The following is an 18,432-nucleotide window of genomic DNA, read 5'->3' as shown; positions in this document are numbered from 1 at the left end:
CTAGAAGAATTAAAAGCAGGGAATTGGACAGATGCCCATAGAAGCATTATTCACAATAGCCAAAGGATGGAAACAACCCAAATATCCAAATATTCATGACTGGATAAACAGATTATGATATACGCACACAATGTAATACTATTCAGCTCTAAAAAGGAAGGAAATTATGACATATACTATGCGGATGAACTTTGAAGACATAACGCTAAATGAAATAAGCCGGACACAAAAGCACAACTATATTATGCTGTCACTTACAGGAGGTCCCTAGAGTAGTTTAATTTGTAAAGACAGGAAGTAGAATAGTCTCTACATATGCATCCTTGCTAAAAATATTTCAAACAATTCAGGTACAGTAAAATCCTCTCAGGTTGCCAAAGCCTTTGGGAAAGGGGAAATGAGGAGTTGTTGTTCCATATTTTTTTGTAGACTATTTATTTTTGCAGGTATATTTTGCCTCTTGCATTTTTGTACAAGAGAAACCAGAGCCCATTGCTGAATAAGCAGAAGGCAGAAACAGGAAAAAGCGTCTATTTGTTTTGTTTTGTATTTGCTATCATGCATAAGTTAAATCACTATTGTCTTTTTTTCTCAAGAAAATCATGTTCTTGATAAGTAAACTGGCACAATTTTGAGACTCTTAAGGAATAAAATAAGGAGTATTTCAGAAGGACTAATATTTGAGAATATTTGTATAGCATTTAGCATGCTAAATTTTGTATCTATGAAGATAACAGAAAATTATTCCCTACCACTACCACCATCAGACCTCATTCATACCAAGAGGCCAGATTATTGTTAGACTCTGTTATATATATTTGCATGTATGTGTGTGTGTGTGTGTATTCATTTTCTTATAGATATTGGTTATGATAAGCTACGTTATGTTAAATTCTAAATCACATATGTTAGAATAGGAGAAAATCTGAGTATACCCACAGAATTTTAATAAGTCTATTCCTTTTTCTGTCCTCCCAGTTTTGGCAAGAGAACAGACCTGACTATGTTAACATCCAGCTGTACCTCAGTCAAACAGATGGGATACAGGTATGTGGTTGATGTTATCGTAAATTAAACAAGCCTCTTGATAATAGACTTACTGTAGGAGCTGTGGTGGAAGAAAATTCCTGCAGGTGGTTTGAACAGAAGTTTCCTAGAGGAAGGCGGCCTTTGGAATATGTCCAGAAAAGTCATAGCTTGTCCTTGAAGTCAACCATATTATGCCTTCCATTTGTCCTTCTCACAGGGAGCTGGGGCAGACTCAAAAGGTCTGAGTCTACCCCTCCCCTCTTCACTATCACCTCAAGTTCTTCTAAAATTCAGACTACACATGAACAGCCTTGTGATTTCTTTTTATTGAGGGGATATTTTATGTGGAGAGAGAATATGAGTTCATATACAATTAAGCTTATTTCTAGACAAGGGAAACTAAAAATAATGACAACCGTCATGCATTATTTATTTACTCTTCTAGGCACTGTGCTAAGAATTTCACATATATTAGTTTATTAGTTTAAAACAGAGTCAAGCAGTAAATGATATTTACATTTTGCAAATGATGAAACTGATATTTGAAGACAACATTGAAGAGCTGGACTGGTGTATAAATCTAGGCATGAATGCATTAACAAATTGTATTTTAGTACTTTTTGTCGTACATTTTCACAATACTTCGAATACAAAATTTGAATGTTTGTCAGTTACCTCAAAACTAATCTAACCCTAATTTTTCCAGTCATATTTCTACCCTATCTGGTATGTAAAAAGTATTGCATTTTACTACTCTCACGAAGTAAGTCAATATCACTTTTCCTCCTGGTATTGCTATAATGAAGGTATGAAGCATAATTTGCATTTGGTTCTCAGTTTGCCTGCCTGGGATTCACATACACTGCCTGCCTTCACACATCTCTGCAATTCACTCTGACTCTTCATATTGATTTAGATCTAATGCTCTGTTAATTGCAAACAGGAGCCCATTCACAGCCATTTATTGATAAACCCCATTTTGGAGTTCTGCTGTCTTGAGCTGTCTTGTCTAGGATCATTTCCCAAATGTATGATGATAATTTGTAGTATTTTACTTATATAATGAGCCAAATATGACAACTGTATTTGTGGTGCCAAAATACTTCAATGAAGTCTATGTGCTGAGCCTTTTTGAGGGTGAGCAATTAGAATTCATTCTTTGTCTTACATTGCAGTTCTTTAAAGATGAAACAACTAACTGAAGTCTAAGAAAATTAGCCATTTGTCAGAATGGCATTCAAGGAGATTAGTTCTAACAATTAATTCAATTGAAAATCAAGTTTTTGTACCTTTTTACCAGAATGGATTTTGTTTGTTTGTTTAAAAACAAACAAATGCAATTCAAGGAGATAATGGATTTTAAAAGAAAGTCAAAAGGAAATGATATTTTGAAATAATTGTACGTAATAGGTTGCCATTTGATACTTACATTCTTTATATCACAGCAATTTAGTGGGAAGTCACAGCACCAGCAGAAATGATGTTAGAGAACTAGGTTACTTAACTAAATCTCGAATAATGTGGTGCTTTATTTTTGGCAGAAGATAATTGGAGAAAAATATCATGCACTGAATTCAAGACTGTTTATTGGACGTCCTCGGTGGAAACTTTTGTTTGATGAAATAGCAAAGTATAACAGAGGGTAAGTACTATACCTCAAAAGTTTGACATGTGGCTAATAAATTAATTAAAATATTTTCAAATAATTACATGAGGTTTAAAAATGAATTGGCAATGAGTTTACAAATGACAAATTCACTGAAACACTCTTTCACTATCAACAGAGGAAGTAAGGCAGGTGTCGTCCTACATTTTTGTAATTCCAAATAATTAAAGTTTGGCTTAGAAATAGTCTCTAATGTATTTATGAACTAAACTTTCCTACCTGATTATAAATTTGTAAAGACCTATATTAAAAATGGGTATTCTCTCCCACAGAATATATCAGGTGATCCTAGGAAAAGTTTTCAAAATCATGTTTGCAAACAAAGAAATTTACAATTAGTTCTAACAATGAATTCATTTAAAATCACATTTTTGAACCTTTTTTACCAGAATGAATATGTTTTTTGTTTGTTTGTTTGTTTGTTTTTTAAAAAAAAGCTCTGCTTTGTAATATGCAGTCTTTAAACCTGGAATATTTCCAAACATATTATTTAGAAACTATAATTTTATAAATAATCTTGTTCTTATAGACTATGTATCTATGATCTGAAGAAATTATTATAGAAGGAAAGCTTTCATTTTAGAGCACAGACCAGTCAGCCCATTTGTCTTTTGTAAATTTACCGTAGTGAGAGCACTGATCTATAAGAATTCTAAGAAGATACTGAAAACTATATAACCACTCACATATTTTTAGGTTTACATCTAAACAGTTTCATCATAAGTTTAAATGATTGTAAAAGATGTGATTTCTAACATATTGCAGGTATTGACATTTTGTAATTAACGTAATTTCTTCAAACATATCCACTGGAATATAAATATAGCTAGATGATACCGTCATTTATTATAAAAATACATAAACTCTTCTTTTAGCAGTTGGATGTTTTACATCATTCTTTTTCTTTCATTTAAGTTGTATTTCTGTCCCATTAACCCATATAATTTTATCAAAATTCAATATATTTTTACATTTGAACTAATCATATTTTTATTGCTAACCTAATCCTAATCATACTTCTGCAACAATAATGTACATAAATTAAATATTTCATTTTAAAATTTCCTGTAATCATAAGACTCCAGTGTTAATTTTTACTTCTGGCTTATCATTACAATTACTTTATATAGTTGAACACTCCATAACTTTTAAAATATATTTTTATAAACATCAAAAGGATATATGATTATAAATGCACAGGCCAGCTTATTAAATGAATATTTTTTAAAAATCCAATTTAGGAATTCATGGATGAATATTATTTATTGAAGAAATCACTGGTTCAAGATGATCCCTATCTCTACCTTCAGAGATTTGGTTTTAGAAATTATAGAATGGAGCCTGGGAAGCAAAATATAAGAAGGAATAAAGTTACCCATCAGACTCAGATTACAGCCATGTTTAAACTTTTGTAGTATTACCCTTCCCTTGATGAAGTAGTTTTGGCATGAAGATGTAAGCATGATTTACAAAGCAGAAGTTCTTTTAATATTCAGAGTTGAAATTTAGAAAAAAATGATCAACCCACTTTTGGTTATCTTCCTCTCCCATCTTTCTCCAGTATCACCCATCTTAGATGTGATAAACTTGTCATACTCCTCTGTCTCTTGCTATGCTTTGCAAACATGTTCCTCTTTAATACCATTTACTGACTTCTGACAAGAAATTTTTTGTCGATTTTCACTGTATATTGCTGAAAACTGATAGTTTCTTTGGCTGAATTCAGAAACCAAATCTCTAAAGAGCAGATTATTTGCAGATTGAAATAGATCGACGCTGTTGATTCCTACAGTTAGTTCTCAAGAAGTCTCATTCGTTAGGCTGTTTGTGTTTTAGAGCGATTTGTGTGTGTGTGTGTGTGTGTGTGTGTATTTGGTAGTTTGTTCTTTTCCTGGAAAAAAATGGAAAACTGGTTTAAGAAGAGCAAATGTGCACCATCTGCTGTTGACATTTTGTACAACACTTCGACTTTGTGTATTGGTTCTCAGGCGGGTGCCTGAAATGTGTTAAACATTTTTTTGAAGGATTTTTATGTAGCATGCTTGGGAAAAGAATGGTTCAACATTCTAAAGGTCTCTTTAACTGGACAAAGGCACTGCGTAAATGAGTGGTTTCGTTTAAGATGTAGCATTTTGATTAACCTCATGCACATAAATTGCTGAAAACATATAGAGATAACAGTAGGAAAGACAGATGTATACGTTAAGCTTTTTATATATCATATGTTGGGCAGTACTTTTTTGTATTTAATATATATATATATTATTGTCATACTTTAAGTTCTAGGGTACATGTGCACAACGTCCATGTTTGTTACATATGTATACATATGCCACGTTGGTGTGCTGCACCCATTAACTCGTCATTTACGTTAGGTATATCTCCTAATGCTATCCCTCCCCTCTCCCCCCTCCCCACAATAGGACCCGGTGTGTGATGTTCCCCTTCCTGTGTCCAAGTGATCTCATTGTTCAGTTCCCACCTATGAGTGAGAACATGTGGTATTTGGTTTTCTGTTCTTGCAATAGTTTACTGAGAATGATGGTTTCCAGCTGCATCCATGTCCCTACAAAGGACATGAACTCATCCTTTTTTATGGCTGCATAGTATTCCATGGTGTATATGTGCCACATTTTCTTAATCCAGCCTGTCACTGATGGACATTTGGGTTGATTCCAAGTCTTTGCTATTGTGAATAGTGCCGCAACAAACATATGTGTGCATGTTTCTTTATAGCAGCATGACTTATAATCCTTTGGGTGTATCCTGAGTAATGGGATAGCTGGGTAAAATGGTATTTCTAGTTCTAGGTCCTTGAGGAGTCACCACACTGTTTTCCACAATGTTTGAGCTAGTTTACAGTCCCACCAACAGTGTAAAAGTGTTCCTATTTCTCCACATCCTCTCCAGCACCTGTTGTTTCCTGATTTTTTAATGATTGCCATTCTAACTGGTGTGAGATGGTATCTCATTGTGGTTTTGATGTGCATTTCTCTGATGGCAAGTGATGATGAGCATTTTTTCTTGTGTCTGGTGGCTGTATGAATGTCTTCTTTTGAGAAGTGTCTGTTCATATCCTTGGGCAATACTTTTTAACTTTCAAAAAGTGATTATTTATTAAACCAGTAGGCATTAGTTTAGTATACTATGTAGAATACAAATTTAAATTGGATTAAACACTCCTGGCCCAGAGGTAATGATTGGTAACTCTTTGCTATGTATTCTTACAGAAGCTTTTGTAAGTTTGTGTGAGAGTGTGTGTGTGTATTTATGAAAGTATATGTAAACGTATGTTTGTGTGTGTGTGTGCTATATATATTTAAAATTGAAACTTTAGTTTTCTAACAAAAATTGAATCTATGACAAGTAATTCTTCAGCTTACTTTGTTATTTATTTATTTATTTATTTCTTGGCTTAGCTAGGAAGAACCAACTAACTTTTTAATGATGTATTTCTTTTGGTCATGGACAATTTCTGTGTAATTGTACCTCAAAGTATTCTAGAGTATAAACAGACTAGGTTTAGTCTATCACATTTACTCCTGTGACCCTGAGTCAAGTGACTCAGTTCTCCTGGATCTGTAATGCAATGAGTGAATAAGCTCTCTGGAGTGATTAAGTTCTCATTATGTAAGATTCGATGTTTACAAATCTACATGAAAAAGCAAGTATGAACATTTATAGAACTAGTTTCTAATGTCTACCCCCAAACCACATTTTCTACTTAGTACCGGATTCTACCTCCACCCATTCCATCAAAGGTTATGTAGAGAGGTCTCTAGATAATTGTTGGATTGCAGCACTGTAATGCAAATTTAGTACAAATGAATTGCAAAGATTGCTTGTAGAATTTGGAAAAAAAAACGAGTAAGATTGCATTAAGTTAGTGAGAGTGACATTAGGGAATTCCTCAGATCACATACACACAAAGGCTATCAGAGTTAAGCTAGTTAATAATTGCAAAAGAAAATGTTTAAAAAACCACAAAAATCATAATATCCTGGGTGATTTAAAAATAATGATTTTTATTATTATTTATTTTATAATTAATACTTGATTTTATTATCAAGTATTTAAGAAGTACCTCTAGGAAATCTGAAAAGCTTGCCAAACTAGTTCTATAATTGCCCTGTCAAAGCCAAGCAAGAAAACAGTGGTATCTTATTGCCATCATACCGTGTTGACAGAAAGTTTACACAAAGAAACAAAATGACTCAATTCTCTTTTTATTTTAATGGAAGCTACATTATGTTTCAATAGTAATTTAAATTTCATTAAGTATAAAATCATTTAGTTTCATATGTTTTTATTTCTTTTGCTCACTTTGGGTTTAATGAGCTTTTTTTTTAAATTTTTACTAGTTTCTTAAAATGGAAACATAGGTCGTTGATTTCAGACTGTTTTTCTTAATAAAAGTGTTTAATGCTACACGTTTTCCTCTAAACATCACTTTTGCCAACTCTTATACATTTTGACTTGTTTGTTTTCAGTTTCATCTTATTCAAATATGTTTTATTTTTATATTGTTTTTTTCTTTGACCCATGGGTTATTTAGAAATGTTTTATTTCCAAATATGCGGAAATTTTCCAGGTATCTTTTTGTTTTTAATTTCTACTTAAATTGTGATTTGATCTAAAAATGAACTCCTTGTGATTCTAATCCTTTAAAATGTATTGATACCTGTTTTATTGCCCAGAATATGTTCAGTCTTGGTGAGTGTTCCATATGCACTTAAAAATAATTGGTATTCCATTATTGTTAGATAAAGCATTCTATAAATGCCAATTTGTTCCAATAGGTTGATAGTGGTATTCAAGTTTTCAATATGCTTGCTGAATTTCTGTCTGCTTGTATTAATTACTGAGAGGAGAGTATTGAAATAATTAACTATAATTATGAATTTATCTGTCTTTGCGGTTCCATCAGTTTTTGCTTTATGTTGAAACTTTTTAGTTTCAGTGTTTAAATCATTTACATTCAATTTAATGAAAATACGGTTGGGTTTAAATCTAGCAGTTCACCATTGCTTTGTACTTATCTATTTGTTCTTTCTTTGTTTTATTTTCTTTTTTTACCTTGATTTGGGTTGAGTATTTTTTATTATTCCACATTTTTCCTCTAATGTTAGCTATACCTCTGTATTTTTTTTTTCTTTTTAGTAATTGCTTCAGGTCGTTGGTTCCCAAACTGGATTCCTCAGACCAGCATCAATTGGAATCTTGTTAGAAAAGCAAGTTCTTGAGCCCTATCCAAGATCTGCCAAATCAGAAACCGTAGGGATGGGGAGACCTACCTATTTGTGTTCTATGAAGTCTCTGAAATGATTCTGATGAAGCCAAAATTAGAGAAACATTGTTCTAAGTTTACAGTATACATCATTAGCTTATCACAGCCTATTTTATGTTTATGTTTATGTTTACATTTATTTTTTAGAGACAGAGTATTGCTCTGTTGCCCAGGTCAGAGTGCAGTGACATGATCTCGGCTCACTGCAATCTTGAATTCCTGGGCTCAAGAGCTCTTCCAACCTCAGTCTCCTGAGTAACTGGAACTACAGTTGCATACCACCATGCTCAGCTAATTTTTAAAATGTTTTGTAGAAATGGGATCTCACTCTGTTGGCCAGGCTGGCACTTTGAATAATATTATAACACTTCATGTACTTCCATTTTCTTCCATCCTTTTTGCTATTGTTGCATTCACCTTACATATACATATGTTATAATTCTCATCATTAGTATTTTTGTTTTAAACATCAAGCACATATTAAAAAGATTAGAAATTAGACAAAATACATATTTTATATTTACTTACAGATTTTACTATTTTGCTGTTCTTCATTCTTTTGGTTAGATTCAAATTTCCATCTAATTTTGTTTTCCTACTTCTTGAGTAGTTTTCTTTAGTGTACTTTATAGTACTGGTTTGCTGGCGATAAATTATTTCAGCTTTTGTCTGTATATAAAGTTTTATTCCATCTTAATTTCTGAAAAATCATTTTTGTTTGGCATAAAATTTGCTTGATACATAATAGTTGATGTTTTATATTTTAGTACTTTGAAGATATCACTTCATTGACTTCTGACTTGCATAGTTTATGATAAGAAGTTCACGTTCATTCTTATATTTCATTCTTATATTTTCTGTTGATGATTTGTAATGTGTCTTTTCCCCCAGTCTGTTTGGTTTTATGTTTTTCTTTTTGTCACTTGTTTTTAGCATTTTATTATCAATTGCCTTGGTATAGTTTCCTTTGTGTTTATTCTCCTTGGGATTTATGAGATCTTTTATTTATTTATTTATTTCTTCTCCCTTGGTCTTCTCTCATGTTGGACTATGGTTACATGTATTTTTGACTAGTTGGTATTATCCCATGGACCACTGATGCTCTGTGCTTCTTTCTTTTTCTTTTTCTTTTTTTTTTTCAGTTTTTGTTCTCTGTGGGTTTCAATTTGGATAGATTCTAATGCTGTTTCTTCAAGTTTACTTTTTCTTCAGCAATGCCTATTCTTTTTTTAACTCATCTAGTGTATTTATCATTTCAAATATTGCACTCCATCTCGAGAATTTATGTTTGGGCCTTTAAAAAATATTCCATTTATTGTCTCATCGTGATTATGCTTTTCTTTGAATATATGAAGCCTGTATATCATCACTGTTTCAATGACCATGTCTATCATTCTGAGTCTGTTTCTGTTGAATGCTCTTTCTCCTTGAATTAGTTTGCTAGGGCTACCATAGCAATATACCACAGACTGGGTGCATTAAACAGCAGCAATTTATTTTCTCATAGTTCTGGGGGCTGGAAGTTTAAGATCAAGATGCAGGCAGGACTAGTTTCCTGAGATCTCTCTCCTTGACTTGCAGATGGCTACGTTCTTGATGCCTCTTCACATGGCTTTTTCTCTGCGCATGCACTTCCCTGGTGTCTCTTTTTGTGTTCAAATTACTTCTTATAAGTACACCATTCAGATTGGATTAGGGCCTACCCTAGTACCCTCATTTTAACTTAAATTGCCTCCTTAAAAGCCTTGTCTCTTAATGCAGTCACATCCTGAAGCACTGAGGGCTAGGACTTCAACCTACGGGTTTTGGAGGGGCACACTTCAGCCCATAACACTCCTAGTTATAGTTCATACTTTTTTGCTTTTTGAATTCCTGGTACTTTTTTTATTGATTTCTGTACATTTTAAAGTTTAAATGTTTGGTGCCAAATTTTGATTTATTTATTTTAATAGTTTTGGACTTGTTCTGACATGCAGTTAAGTTACTCAGGTTCAGTTGTATCTTTACAAGGCTCACTTTTAAGATTTGTTAGTGGAGGTCTAGAGTAGCCTTTGGTCCAAGCTTAATTTTACCAATATCCCCTCTACTCCTTGCAAATAAGGTGATAACCTTTCTGAGAATACAACCCATTGCCCTGTATTTATAGGACTTTCTGTTCTGGTGTGTGTGAATGTAAATTATTTGCAGTCCTGTGTAAACTCTGGCAATTATTTATCCTGTTGATCTCTGATAGCTCTTTACCCACATTCATGAAGTTTCTTCTCATATATGAACAGATTATTAATCAAACAAAGACTTGAGGACTCTTCTCTCCTGATCTCCAAGGCGTCTTTCTGTAGATCTCCCTTCCCTTCCATATTCTGTTCCACAAATTCCAGCGGTTTGGCCTCAATGAACTCCGTTCTTTGTCCCCTCAGTGTAATCACCAATCTTTGCTGGAGTTTCCCCTCTCTGTGCTGCAGCCAGTAGATTGCCTCCAGGCAGTAAGCAAAGACAGTGACTGTGCTTAGTATGTTTTCTTCCCTTTTCAGGGATCATAGTTCCATGCTATATAATATTAGCATATAATAAGTATATAACTATATAATATATGTAATATATAATATAATATATAATAATAGATATAGCGGTATAATAGGTATATAATAATATACCTATTATTCAATGTCTGAAAATACTTATTTCCTCTATTTGGTTTGCTTTTTTATAGATTTTTAATGTAAGAGGGTAGATCTGATCCCTATTACCCCATCGTGGCTCCAAGTAAAATTCTATTTTCACAGATTTTAGTTTCATTTTTCAAGGTAAAAAGTTTTAATAACTTTTTTTTTCAGTATTTACTATTAATTTTTGGTACCAGTTTTAATGGATTCAGTGTCTTTTGTTCAGCATGAGTTATTCTGAGATAATCAAGACATACTGGATTTTCCCAAGATATGAGATGAAATATTAATCATTTTGACATCCTAGGAAGAATCAAATGCAAATCAAACTTGGGAAGAAGGTCAATTTGAAATATTATTTATTTCCTGGGATTTATTTAGTCTATCTGTTAGAGATATGTATTACTTAACTACTAAAATTTTTTATTCGAGAATAATAAAAACTGCTTGGCATTTGTTACCATTATTGCAGTGCATAAATAAAAAAGAACTAGATGAATATGTTTTTTGTTTTACTGTGAATATAAATTAGTTGCTTAAAAATACTATTTCAAATTGGTAATATCTTTTTTCTTTCCTTCCTTATTCATCACTGCTTTTGCAAATCCATGTAGGAATTTTAGATAACTATGTGTAAAGTGTACAATAAAAGAAGAATTTACATTGCCCAGTGTGGACTGAACATCTATTCAGAGGTCAGCTGTTTAGCAATTGACATCTATCAATCGTTGCTCTTAATGAGGTTGCTGGTTTCACCAATGACAAGTCATGAAAAGACTAAGGCAAACTAATCAATCTCTGCCTGATAATAAGCATATTTGTGCTCATAGGTACATTCTTTGAATTACCCTAAATTCTAGAATGAAAAGTATGAGGTAAACAAAATATTTTCCTGGTTGACATTTACATTTGGAAATAATTAGAAAATTGTTTTCCATATGTAAAACAGCAAGAAATTGACTTTGTTAATACTTTAAACCATGCTAATAAAACATATTTCTTGTTACGTTCTGCCTAATTTTACACCTGATTTTCTATTTCCTCTTCTCTTGCTCTAGGAAAACAGTTGGTGTTTTCTGTTGTGGACCCAATTCACTATCCAAGACTCTTCATAAACTAAGTAACCAGAACAACTCGTATGGGACAAGATTTGAATACAATAAAGAGTCTTTCAGTTGAAAACTTTTGCCATAAAGCAGGACTCTAAAGAAGGAATGAGTGCAATTTCTAAGACTTTGAAACTCAGCGGAATCAAACAGCTGTGTTATGCCAAAGAATAGTAAGGTTTTCTTATTTACGATTATTTAAAATGGAAATGTGAGAATGTGGCAAGATGACAGGTCACATTACATGTTTAATCTGGAAACAAAAGAGACCCTGAAGAATATTTGATGTGATGATTCACTTTTCAGTTCTCAAATTAAAAGAAAACTATTAGATGCACACTGTTGATTTTTATGGTGGATTCAGAAACTCCCTAGTGAGGAGCTGAACTTGCTTAATCTAAGGCTGATCGTCGTGTTCCTCTTTAAATTGTTTTTGGTTGAACAAATGCAAGATTGAACAAAATTAAAAATTCATTGAAGCTCAAATTCCATTTTCTATGTTGTGTATAAACAGAGTAGCTTTAATTTGCAAGCGCTCCAGGCAAATATATTAGATGTTTGAAAACACAGCACAAGACTCTGTATTGATACGGGTACTTTGTGTCAATATCTAATTGTCTCCACTACTTATGCTAATACCTCTATTTGATATCTGAAGACTACATGCTAACTGAACCTTCCTCAAATGTTATTATAGTATCTGTTTTTATATATATTTTTCTTTTTATTCCTCTCTCCAGGGAAATATGCCTTCCCTTAGCATGCATTAGACATCATGATTTAATAGATCCCTTTCATCTTTATTTAATTTAACACTATTGCATGGTAATGAAAATATTCCTACTATAAAGTATAAAGGGATATACATACTAATACCTTTTTCCTTTTTTCAGTATTTTTGTCTCTATTATTGTTATTATTTTGTTTTGTTTTGTTTTTCCCAGGTAGAGTTTGTCTTAGGCTGTAGTCTCTTGGGATACTTAGTTAATTTGCACTTTGAGACCAAAGGACATCATGTCTGTCAGTAGGGACTGAATATAAGATTTATCTCCTTTGTCACACATTGGTTTATGATGGAGATATTGAAAGTCTAATCACATTCTTGATTAGTAAAACCTGTATTTTACCTTCTAAGTAAGAGGAAATATGATATCCTTATTCAAACTAAAGTTTAGAATCCAGAATATTACTGTTGCACTTTTTGGTATCCTGAATTTCCATAGGGAGCTATTGGGTTTAAAGTCACTGTTAGAACTACACTGTGTGATCTTATAAACTTATATTCCCTGGCTATCACATTCTTGGCTCAGAACAGTATTCCCCATTACTATCTTAAGAATTAAGGCATTCATGGCTCATGCCTATAATCCCAACACTTTGGGAGGCCAAGGCGGGTGGATCACGAGGTCAGAGTTCAAGACCAGCCAGACCAAGTTGGTGAAACCCCGTCTCTACTAAAAATACAAAAATTAGGTGGGTGTGGTGGTGGGTGCCTGTAATCCCAGCTACTCGGGAGACTGAGGCAGAGAATTGCTTGAACACAGGGGGCAAAGGTTGCAGTGAGCCAAGATTGCACTGCTGCACTCCAGCCTGGGTGACAGAGCAAGATTTCGTCTCAAAAAAAAAAAAAAAAAAAAAAAAAAAAAGAATTAAGGCATTCACACAATTTAGTGATTTTATTTAGTAGTCGGCTATCAATTGCTTTCAAATATAACACATTGCTGAAATCAGCAGTGTGACTTACCTTACCATTGTTAAAATGTTACACAAAACAACATGACAGATGCTACTGTCATTTTTTTGCTGTAATTCACCAATAACAATCAAGCATGCTAACCCATATGGAATGATATTTACTTGTAGATATTTCTTCCTCTCCTTGAAATTCTCCTTTCTGTGGAAAGCAGATGAATCCAAGAAACGGATGGGAAATGTGGAATGCTCATGCAGATTTAGCTCTGAAGGCATATTTAATAACTAGTATGTCTGGACAACAGTTTTAGATTAAAAAGAATTTTCATGAAAACATTTAACAGAAAGAACTAGTAAAAAGAAACTTTGGGTTAGTCCAGGCTTAATGTGCAATACTGACTCTATACTGATCATAATTTATTTATGTGATTATATTAAGGCACCTAATTTCCATAAAACAGGTAGAAGATTTTTCAAAAGAAAGATGTTTCAAAGTTGGTCTGCCATTCCAGAGGAGCCTCCTTGCTTATTCAAGTTCCAGTAGGTGTTCAAATGTTAAATGTTAAACGTAGGTCATCTTTGCTTCTGCAGGGTTTCATCTTGCATGTTTAAGAGAACTTTGCTTTATTTTAAGGGATTAATTCTCTGCGGATCATTCTTAAAATATAAGCCTTAAATCACTAATTTTGGTAGCAATAAATGTTAAAATTGAAATGGTGTCCTTGAAATTTCTATAAGCTCACTATAACTTTGGAACAAATAAAGCAGCAACATTTGTTCACAAGATGATGCAAGTTTAAGAAACACACTCTGCTTGTCAGGAATTAGCATTTGCGCCGGCTGTGGCCGTGGTGGCTCACACCTGTAATCCCAGCACTTTGAGAGGCCGAGGCGGGCGGATCACTTGAGGTCAGGAGTTTAAGACCAACCTGGCCAACATGGTGAAACCCCATCTCTACTAAAAATACAAAAATTAGCCAGACATGGTGGCGGGTGCCTGTAGTCCCAACTACATGGGAGGCTGAGGCATGAGAATCACTTGAACCGGGGAGGCGAGACGGAGGTTGCAGTGAGCCGAGATCGCACCAATGCACTCCAACCTTGGCAATGAGACTCTGACTCAAAATAAAAAAAAAAATTAAAAAAAAATAAAAAAAGAGATTTAGCATTTGAGTGCACCCTAGCATGAGAAGCCTTAGGAATTTGAGTTCTGGAACTATCAATATTGTTGCAGGCTAATGGTGTGACTGAGTCAAATTCCTTCTCATACATAGACTAAAATGTATCATTTTTTAAATTTTTGGACAGTGTATCCTTTTGAGAATCTGATTAAAATGCTTAGTATGACATACAGCACATCCCTACAATTTTGGGGAACCTAGAAACACATTCCAAAAAGAAGCACACTTGTTTAAGAACCTCTAAACAAAATGGCTATTGCTATATGTGTTTCTACTCGTACACCTCTTTTCTTTTTCTTGTCTTTTTTTTTTTTTTTTTTTTTTTTTTTTTTCCTGAGACAGGGTCTTCCAGCCACACTGGGATGCAGTGATGCGATCTCAGTTCACTGCAACCTCCACCTCCTGAACTCAGGTGATCCTCCCATCTCAGCCTACCAAGTAACTGGGACTACAGGCACAGGCCACCACACCTAGCCAATTTTTTAATTTTTAGTAGAGACAGGGTTTTCACAATGTTGACCAGGCTGGCCTCAAACTACTGGGCTTAAGTGATCTTCCCACCTTGGCTTCTCAAAGTGCTGGGATTACAGGTGTGAGCCACCACTCCTGGCCCAAACTACCAATTTCTGTAGGATTATACCAAGACATTTATTTTGTGGACAAGGGTGTTCTCTTTATATGTTACCAAACAGATAATTCAGTAGGACTTTCCATCGGTTTTTAATCTTGCTGTATCACCTGATTTATGCAAGGGAAGACTATCATTTTTACATATAAATAATTCTAAAAAACTATGATTCATATACATACACACTCATACATATATACTACATAAATCCATACATATATGTACATACATTTGGGACTTCATTTTCTTTTTTAAAAATTTCAAGTTAAAAGTGAAATGCTTGATAGTTCTTCATTCAGTGACTTTAAAATGCCAATTGGGTGACTATGGTAGTCTAGGCATTTAAAACAATAGCGTAAAAGCAATGTAGACAAGGAACAGGCTGAATCAATTTAATCTACACAGCCATGTGATTTATAAACCCACAAATCAGTGTTTACTTGGAGCATTCACAGCAGGTGATGGATTTAAATTATGAGCTGTTGTTAAAGAGATTCACTGGCGGCAAATGGACTGTTGTCATTAATAGATAATGCTAGTGATGAAGAATATTCATTATATAAAAGAGAAGAAATTTTAAGAAAAAATGTTCTGTTTCTTAAGGATGGTTAAACTAGCCAAAAAGTGAATTTTCTAAACAAACCCAGGGAAAATTTTTAAGTTGCTATTCACTTTAAGAAGTTTCCTTTTCTTGTGCTAACTAGGACTTTTTCCATACACAGTTATATTACTGAAAATAAAATACTGAAAGTAGTAGTCTTATTTTACAATTGGGAAAACTGAGGATCAAAATTGCTACAAGTCATCTATTGAGTTTGTAGCAGAGCTGAGCCTGGAATTCAATTTCTTTTTTTTTTCCTTTCTTTCTTTTTTCTTTTTTTTTTTTTTTTGAGATGGAATCTCACACTGTCGCCCAGGCTGGAGTGCAGTGGTGTGATCTAGGCTCATGCAAGCTCCGCCTTCCAGACCCACGCCATTCTCCTTCCTCAGCCTCCCGAGAAGCTGGGACTACAGGTGTCCACCACCACGCCTGGCTAATTTTGGGTATTTATTTTTTTTTTTTTTAGTAGAGACAGGGTTTCACTGTGTTAGCCAGGATGATCTCGATCTGCTGACCTTGTGATCCGCCTGCCTCGGCCTCCCAAAGTTTTGGGATTACAGGCGTGAGCCACTGCACCCAGCCTGGAGTTCAATTTTTTAAATCTCTTCTACTGAAAGGCTCTTCACCTCCCCATGAAATCTTCATCTAATAAAAATATCTTGCACTGTGAGTTTGAATCTCCCTGTTAAACCCGATTTAGTGTCATGTGGAAAATAAGACACTGAGTGTTAATTCCAGATTCAGATTCAGAAAATTATACTCTTCTGATGAATCTATCTTCTTATTCTAAATGTGTTAGTCTTATATGTTTTGCCTAACATTTTCATATACCTGTTTTTAAGTATGATAATTGTGATAAAGGGATTGTGTTCTCCAGAGTTTTGCATTCGGAGAAATCTGTAATGTAGTTTCTAGGAAATGCTAATATTATAATTTTAAATTCAAGTTCATAGATGAAAATCATAACTTCACCAGGTTTCTAACCACCCAGGAAATGCTGGTATCAAAACAAATGACTATTGTTCACTACTCACATGACCATAACTCACTTTTTGTCCAGGAGAAAAGAGTCAGCATTTTGTAAACTAGTGAGACAGGAAATAAATGAAATCAAATATAATGAGATTGACATTTACTTCAGCCACCTCAGGACAATGAGAACTCACTGTTATTTCTCTTCTAAATATCCTCTGTATTGCACTAACTTTATTATTCTATTCTGTAAGACTCTTTATTCTATTCTATACTATTATGTTCTTTATTCTCAAAGGACACAATTGCAGAGACTAGTTAAACTAAATTTTCTAAAGAGAAAAAGCAGAAAACATCTAATAATTAGCAAATAGGGGTTTATTGTAAGAGAAAAAAAGATCGTGTGGATCTTTTATAAAAATGAACAGAAAGCTTAATGTTGCTTTAGAACAGAGACCAACAACCTGACGCAAAGTGTTAAAATTCACATTTCAGAACTAGGAAGGGCAAGAAATGTCTCATAGGAGGAATAAAACTTGTCAGAGAAAGCAAAATCATTGAATACATCAGGACATAATAATGTTTTTCCTTTTATAACTCAAAAGATGCTCAAATACTTGGTAAACTGGCTATTTCTCTGGTTTGGAAGAATATAAAAGAATGTGATGTATGGCTAGATTTTAGGGAACCTTTCACATTTTCACTGACATTAGATTTTTAGCGAGAAGCTTTATCTTAGATTAAAATTATATCTAGGTTCTTTAAGAAATAAAGCATTGATGAGCTGCTGTTTGACCTAGAGAAGACCCCGACACTTAGATGAGAGCCAGCACTGCAAAATACTTTAATATGTATGGCAATAAAGAAGGCCAGGATGCCATGCACTGCTTTAGTCACATACACAATGCATTAAAATTCTGTCATTGCAAGGTCATATTTCACAACCCTTATCCTTCCACCCAGGGAATGAAAACCTGCTTAACAATTGCAGACATTGAGAAACATACATTATCTCTGTTGTAACATAAAAGTATATATATTTACTTATATCAGCATATTCACTTGAACCTAGCATCAATTTTGTATGACTATGTAACTCATTTTAGTGGTGAGAAATATTCACAGTGCATCAAACAGGAGCTTTGCTTACTTGCTTAAAAATTTACTGCAGCCAACACATTGGCTAAAGACAAAGCCATTAAATTTTCTAGGCTTTTGTCTGCAGCTGAACCTCAAAGGAATGTAAAATACCTTATTGCACCTGTGTTGGAACATGGCCTGGGACATACCCTACACTCTGTGATTAGATGTGCTGCACAGTTTATTCTTTAGGTTCCCAGGGACTAACAGGTTTAGGAAAATACAATCTCTTGAGTCAGCATGGAATCTTTAATGGCAGAACTGGGTGCCCACCAGGTGCAATTACACCTTTGTTTAAATAAAACAATTATCTGTTTACCGAAAGGCATTAGCAGGAGATTATATGTTTTTTCTCTTTTCATTAAAATTTGTTTTAAGGCCAGGCAAGGTGGCTCACACCTGTAATCCCAGCACTTTGGGAGTCCAAGGCAGGCAGATCACCTGAGGTCAGGAGTTTGAGACCAGCC

At 33.9% G+C, this 18,432-nt stretch overlaps 1 protein-coding gene across 9 annotated transcripts in view; it reads left to right on the top strand.

Moving 5' to 3' along the window:
- NOX4 (NADPH oxidase 4) overlaps positions 1-12,237 on the top strand; it is a 171,699-nt gene extending 159,462 nt beyond the window's left edge. For all 9 annotated transcript variants that reach the window (XM_074015061.1, XM_065528841.2, XM_005579320.5 and 6 more), the window contains 3 exons: positions 979-1,047; positions 2,571-2,671; positions 11,704-12,237. In XM_074015061.1, the coding sequence (XP_073871162.1) occupies positions 979-1,047; positions 2,571-2,671; positions 11,704-11,824 (291 nt within the window). In that variant the 3' untranslated portion in view covers positions 11,825-12,237. The remainder of the gene's footprint in view (positions 1-978; positions 1,048-2,570; positions 2,672-11,703) is intronic.
- Positions 12,238-18,432: the final 6,195 nt, after the last annotated feature.

The sequence above is a fragment of the Macaca fascicularis genome, chromosome 14 (assembly GCF_037993035.2).
Source record: "Macaca fascicularis isolate 582-1 chromosome 14, T2T-MFA8v1.1".
NCBI classification, from domain to species: domain Eukaryota; kingdom Metazoa; phylum Chordata; class Mammalia; order Primates; family Cercopithecidae; genus Macaca; species Macaca fascicularis.
Note: the sequence above shows the minus strand (reverse complement) of the source record. Positions and strands in the feature narration are given on the sequence as shown.